This window comes from Camellia sinensis, chromosome 8 (genome assembly GCF_055761805.1).
Source record: "Camellia sinensis isolate YWXY chromosome 8, ASM5576180v1, whole genome shotgun sequence".
NCBI classification, from domain to species: Eukaryota; Viridiplantae; Streptophyta; class Magnoliopsida; order Ericales; family Theaceae; genus Camellia; species Camellia sinensis.
In genome coordinates, this window is record NC_138968.1 from 115743483 (window position 1) to 115751057 (window position 7575).

General features: G+C 36.6%; 1 protein-coding gene across 1 annotated transcript; it reads right to left on the minus strand.

Moving 5' to 3' along the window:
- Nucleotides 1-1474: 1474 nt before the first annotated feature.
- On the minus strand, nucleotides 1475-6908 carry LOC114303845 (transcriptional activator DEMETER). Its single transcript, XM_082885439.1, is given in 6 exon segments — nucleotides 1475-1604; nucleotides 1932-2330; nucleotides 6128-6210; nucleotides 6304-6340; nucleotides 6470-6538; nucleotides 6820-6908. Coding segments are annotated over 6 exon segments (807 nt in total).
- Nucleotides 6909-7575: the final 667 nt, after the last annotated feature.

Genomic DNA, 7575 nt, shown 5'->3' on the forward strand with positions numbered 1-7575 from the left:
TCTACATCACCAAAACTCTCGCTAGAGATATTGATTGGAGAAATGGAGGAAAATGGCAAAAACAAATCTAAAAACAAATCTTTGAATGAGTTAAGACCCTATTCCTTTATATCCAAAAAGATTCATTTTTGTTGCTTCCCTCCCTTTTCCCAATCAATGTTAGTAGCGAGGGTTTTGTTGATGTAAAGAAAGTTATCCTTAATTTTATTTATTTTATTTTATTTTTGTATGTAGATGGATTAAATTCTAATTTTTGTTTTGCTTTTCCTCCCTTCATCTCAACATTTGAAATTGGAAAAGTGCTCTCTTTCATCAATAATTTTTTTTGTTTGTTTAAAACATGTCAACAGTGTGAAACAATACTATTTCTGAAATAATGCAAAAAACATTTGTTGAGTGTGATAAGAAATTCAATGAAAATGATAATAGAAGGCTAAGAAGTTTGTTACCTACATTTTATAAATTTAGCAATGAATTTGTAACTGGTCAACAGATTGAATCAACGAGTGCACGATTTTTTTTTTTCTTGTTGCTTTTATTTTTAATACATAAGACTATGGTTTATTTATTTTTTAACTTAATTATTATTTTATTTTTTTATACGAAATTTCATACATTTAAGAGTTGACGATGACAAATGGATTATTCCTGCAAATTATAGTTGGTTTCCAGAGATGACAGATGTAAAAAAATCATAATGATAATCGCATTTGCTATGTTTTAAGTTGGGCAAAACTTAATAAATTGTAATCCAAATGCAAAAACAGATGGAAGAGGAGGTTTGCTTGTATATTTTTATAAGTTCGCAATGATATATAGTGTAAGGTTGAGAAATAGTAATAATACGATAAAAAATAAAACCATTGATGGATTCATCAAAATACCTCAATGTAATGAGGAATATTTTATATTGACAATGACGACTCAACCGGTATTAGAAACCATGATGGTTGGTTCGAAATTCTTCCGATATAATAATGATGTATTATATAAAGGAGCACAGCCTAATGAAGAAACTATTTGCCATGTAGTTGTCAAAATTGGTTGCAGCGAAAAGAAATTTAGAAAGTTTTTCATAATTCAAAATTTGTAGGGTAAAACATGGTGGTACAATGAGTATTTAAGAATTGCGCATAACATTGAGAATGAGAGAGGAGTTGGACAGTTGTATTTGTCCACAATGTATCCAGTTATGAATGAATAGTTGTCTGATTTTAACACACTCATGATGAGGTTTACCATTTTTTTATTATTATATATATTTATATGAAACTTTTCATTTTGATTTGTATCTATTATTGCCTAATAGATTAGCTACACAAATTTTTATAATCGTGAGAGAATCGAAATACAAATCCCTCTTCCAAATGATCCTCTTGTCCTTGTCTCTACCATGTTTCAAGGTATGGTGCGGTAAATTTTATTTTCGTGGTGCTGGTCTACCATTTGATTATACCCGTGCTACTTATATACTCTAAATGAAGTTCATGTGTGCGGATAGATATGTCGTTACATTTTTTTCAAATTGTTCACAAATGCTTATAGAACAAAAGTGGAGGTAAATAACCCCTTCTAGGAGGGGGTCTGAATTTGGAAGTTTGTACCTGCAGCAAGATGGAAGGAGTTAGTTATGTAGCAAAAAGTATCTAAGCAAGTTGTGTTATCTAATAAATATTAATATGTCTAAATGATTGTTTGTCAATACTCAAAATAAAATCTAACTTGATCCACTGGCTTGGTAAGGTAACAAACTAAGTTTTGTTTTTCTGGTTGGGGGTTTCATTTATGGAAGAGTTTCTAACGACTATCTTTTGGACAGTAACTTCAATCAAACTAAATTGACTACTGATTACAGATTTTCCTGGTCTAATAGGAAAATAAAATTTAACTATGTGTCAGAGTGAATATTTAATTCGAAGATTCCTACTTACACATGATGCTCTGTCCGTAGTCGACTCATATTCTTCAGTTTGGGTGTAGGGATGGACGCAGACATATCTACTACATGCAGTTCCATGTTCTCTGGCATATAGTTCCGTAGATTCCATGTGAATTGTTCAATGTTGAGCTTGATTGTAGGAATGTCATCAAGATCCTCATAGAATGCGTCCTCAATGTCACTTTTTGTTGTTTCTGGTTTTGGTGTTGTTGGTTCCTCAACAATAGGTTCATACTTGCTCACAATTAATTGCATATCTTTAGGTTCACTGCTATCAGCTGGAGGTAGTGGCATGAGCTTGATTGCCACAGAAGGGCTTTTGTCAGTGGCAATGGGAATCACTGAACTCACTATACTTTTCTCTTCAGGACCTAGAAGGGCAAGCCTTGCACTGCAGAAAATGAGTCTACTATCAGTGTCATTTGTGTATATATTTGTATGCATATCTAATCCCCGTGCAAGCGGAGTGGGTGCATGTGTATTCAATTGTTGGACATGGACATGAGCTAGGAAGTTCTTCAGAGAAGGGATTCGCTTTTCTTTGCTGGCTACATTATCAAACAATTAGCATGTTGGTATTTTTCCCTATCTAGTATCGTAAATATTGTTTCCTTTCGTTTTTACATTATATGAACACTAATCAACAAAATTTCAACCCATGCTCTACTTAAAAGTTTATTTTTTAATTTCTTTTTGGAACGGCAATGTTATTATCAAGACCAACGATCACCTTTTAGACCTTGTTATGTGTGATTTATGTATTTTCATCAGTACTCTGGAAGTTGCAATAAAAAATGCCTCAAATGTCATCCATCTTTGATGCATCTTAGACACTATGAAATGATGTATTTCCTCCTGAAGATTTTAATATTTCTTGTTACTTGAATGCATGTCTGAGAAACGATGGGTTGGTACTAGCAAATATGATTCATGATTTTGTTCTTGATAGGAGCTAAAAGATTAAATTAGTAATAGTTCAAATACTTGTGTCATGTGTTCAAAACTCCAACAATATTATGATTGTTTTCCTTTTTTTTTTTTTGGGCACCAACTTGACAAAGTGCTGCAAATTGTGACCTCATCTGAAACTAGTTTAGTGAGTTTTCTTTTAACAGGTACTTTTAGCATAGGATAATACTTGTTTTGTATGTTTTATGGACATGAAGCTTTTAATGTGTGCTAGGCCTTATTTGTCATTCAAATCTCATCAGTTTATGCTAATAGGATTTAAAGCCACCGCCTCTAGTGCTTGTCAATGTTACTATGAAATTACACTAGTTATTACTGTCACGACCAGAAACCGCCCCTAGTAGTTTGGTGTCGTGATGGCCAGTAATCCGAGATTACCGAAGGCCAACTCTCAAAATTCACACACAATCAGAGTATAGATATAGGGGGCTCACAAGTGCGGAAGCAATAATCTAAAATACAAGTGGTCCATAAGAGCAGTGCATAAGTCAAATGAAATGGCATACATCTTGACATGGCTTTACAACTTGAATACAAATAGGAACGAAGTACAAGAATACATATTACATCTTGGTAAAAGGCTTCTCAAGCCGACATAAACAAAATATATAAAATACAAGTCAAGAAACATAATCTTTAGGATGCCGACATAAATATTGCCGACATAACATGCATCCAAAACATCTTGCAAAACACATAACTCGGCGTAGTAGACTTCTGGCTTGTTACCTACATACATACGTAGGGAGGGTGAGCTTGGATACTCAGTGAATGGTACCGGTAATAAAGGGGTTAAATGAATGATACCCAAGATCTTTTCAAAACAATACATATTATATCCTTGTCAAAATAATACATAACATAGCTTAGCTTGACTTGAAACAAAACATCATTCGGATCTTGGTCTTCCAAATCTTGCTTACTTACTTAACATACGTCAAATCTTAAAACATGGGGTGATGACATTCTGGAAAAACAAAACATAACCTCGGCATCGAGCACACCCGTTCATAGTCCGTCGGTGGCCGATATCTAACAAGGGTGCTACTTAGGCTTAACGTCCCCTAGCACGAAAGGACGGTGCTACCTAGGCTTAAAGTCCCCTAGCATGGAAGGACTATGCTACATAGGCTTAAAGTCCCCTAGCATGGGAGGACCTGTGCCACAAATGCTTAAAGTCCCCTGGCACGTACGGACTATGTTACCTAGGCTTAACGTCCCCTAACACGAAAGGACGATGTTACTTAGGCTTAACGTCGCCTAACACGAAAGGACGATGCTACTTAGGCTTAACGTCCCCTAACACGAAAGGACGGTTCCAAGAATGTCATCCAAAACAAAGCTTATACTTGATACATAAAATAGGGATATCATTCATGCTTAACAAATACTTTTATCAAAACAAGGCAAAGCTTTATCAAAACCTTAAGAACATAACTTTATTAAAAATACCACTCACATTAGTTCTTGGGACGTCGGGATCAAGGCAAGGTCCAAGTCCTACAAACACATGGCAAGTATACTGAACATACTTCTCAAAACAAGTCTCACATACATGCAAATGATCTCGGAAAACATACTGGAAGTCAAAACACCGTTTTACATGTCAAGAAGACATGCTGGGTACCAACCAGGTCTTTGCCGAGGTCCCACACCCCATAGCCGAGGTGTGGCTACCTAGGCTTCGGCGTGCGGCTGCATGCCGAGGTGCACACAAGACAAACTAAAGGCGTAATTGATCATGCAAGGTAGGCCAAGGTGAGATACGATGCTTGGCCTAAGTGTGAGGTCTAGGTGAGAGTGATCTCGACGGCTACACCTCGGGAAGTGAGGTCTGGAGATTTGGGTTTCCACCCGTGAAGAACAAGAAGAATATGAACATGAAGATCATGAAGAACATGAATGCTAAAATCATAACTTCCTTATTACAAAAATCTGGGATTTCATGCTATGAGTTCGAAAACATGGACCTGGGTACCCATGCTTGAAAATCATGTGAAAACAAACACAAAAACATGGATCTTGGCATGAGGTTTCGGATCAAAACATGACTTTTCTTGAAGAACACATGAATGCCATTTTCTCTTTCTAAAACCGAACTTCAAAGCAATGCATGGCTTACAAATCATATTCAATCATGCAATGTAATAACATGAACATAAAGAACAACAAGGGCGGATCAAGAATCTAACCTTAGAACATGAATCTAACGGTTCGATCTCTAGGAATCAAGCTTAGAAATCTACCTCTTCTCAAGAACTCCTCTCCCTCTTCTAGAGCCTCTCTCTCTTCTTCAAAACAAGTATAGAAACAAAATGATGGGTTTCTCTCTCTGCCGGCTGACTTAACTCTCAACTTGGACACGTGGCAACGATTGGTTGGTTCTCTTCAAAAAGGTGATAGGTTGACAAGACAAGACTATGACAAGGTGTATCTAACAAGCTACTCGGTAAGGCATTCCGGCAAGTGGTGACATCGGCTAAGGACAAGGCTTCGGCAACTAAGGTGACAATGACCTCGGCTAGAAAGGACAACTCTTGACTAAGCTGTGGCACACCTTGGCCTAGATGTGCCACACCTCGGTCTAGGTCATACCTCTCCAGGACAAGGTCACTCAAGAGCAAAGGTAACATCTCGGCCTTGGTGATTCACACCTCGGCCTAGATAATACATCTCGGCCAATATGTCAGGGCGAAGGTGGAGGTCAAACAAAGTGGTTCCAAGACAATTCTAGACTGAAGATGACCTCGGCTTGGAATGATCTAGGCTTAACATAACCTAGGCTTGGCATGACTTCGGCTAAACATAACTTAGGCTGGGGGTACCAAGGGAGGAACAAAGCAAGCACACAACACTTAGACAAATCACATAGACATCAAAACAAGGCATGGATCTTACTTAGGCAAAACAAGTCATAATCATGCAAATGCAAGCTTAACGGGTCATAATCATACCAATGTTCATGAACATGACTATAACATAAATGTGGGTTATTACAGTTACAGTATTTGTTGACTCTGACTCATCTCCTTCCGATGACTATTGTTTTGCTTGTATTATATTGTTGTGTGTGTCTTTGATATTTGCAAATTGTTATTTATGAAATATGAGTACAACTTTCTAATTGCAAGTTCTTGGGTCTTGAACACTATGGAGGTGACGATAAAGCTTTTGGTTGTCACTTAAAAGTAGTAATCAATCAAAGCTTTCAATGCATACCTTGCGAATGCGCTTGATAAGTGTCTACACCCTCCTCTCATTGAACATGCACTGCTATTTCGTTTACTCCTAGTGCAGAAAACCTGTAAAACTATAAAGAATGATTTGTCTTGGAAAAATGCTTATCTTATGGTTAGTCAACTACATTTAGTAAGGGCAGGATCATGATAACGTACCTTTCCAAATGTAGTCATCTAGTAATGTAGCTCATACCTGTAGTTCATGATATGTTAATTAGTTTAATGTACAAAAGAATATAGTGAAAATTCTGTAACTTCAATTTTTAAAGAGAAGTGAAATGCCATCCATAGAGATGAATGGTTAAGGGAGTTCTGAAATTACAATGTTCGCTCATCCAGCTTGCACAGTCTAGGCCACATATATTTTTGAACTGTCTCCAGCATAGGATACCCATGTGAAAGCATGGTTAGAAGTGTAGGATGGTATTAATTGGCAAAGGGTTGGATTGAAAAATGTGATGACTTTGGAGAATGTATAGATGATGTTTGTTGGTAGGATAGTTGTGTGACTAAGATGGGTACCTCTCCAACCACTGCCTGAATCGCTTCAACTACATCTCCTAGAGCTGGCAAAGGGTTGGATTGAAATATTTGTTGGTATTAATCAACACCTATTTCAATCCAACCCTTTGCCAATTAATACCAACAAATATTTCAATCCAACCCTTTGCCAGTTCTAGGAGATGCAGTTGAAGCGATTCAGGTAGTGGTTGGAGAGGTACCCATCCTAGTCACACAACTATCCTACCAACAAATATCATCTATACATTCTACAAAGTCATCACATATTTCAATCCAACCCTTTGCCAATTAATACCATCCTTCATTCCTTCCAAAAGATGAGAGTAAAAGGACATAGGGAGCAAAAGCTAAATCAAATTTCCAAGGCTTGAACATGGCACACATACACAATGTGCATTTTCTAGATACTGATTCATAGTTAGGCTATTGTTTATGATTTCCATACAAAAGGAAAGAGCAAACTCCAAATAGCATACCACTCTTCACACCACTTTAATTTATACTAGACACAAAGAAAAAGAAAAACCATTGTGATGGGGAACACATGCGGAAGCCAGAGATTTATTGCACTTACATGAAACAAGCCAAGATGAACTAGGACTAATTTCTTTAAGCTTGACTTATTTTGGGACATCTAATTTAGGGAATCAATTTTGTGTACTTCATTTATTCAGGATATCTTTCCTTCGTTATTTCTTTTAGTTAAGACTACAAATATTGGGATGATGGTTAACTAATTACACTCTTGATATTGAATACAAATTGATAGTTCAATTTTCTACTATAATTTCCTTTTGGGCTTTAGTTTTGCATTTATTTTTTCTCCACATTTCACCTGCAAACCGATGGTCAAATTGAGGTTATTAAACTGTAGCTTAGGTGATTTTATTTCGATGTCTCGTGGGT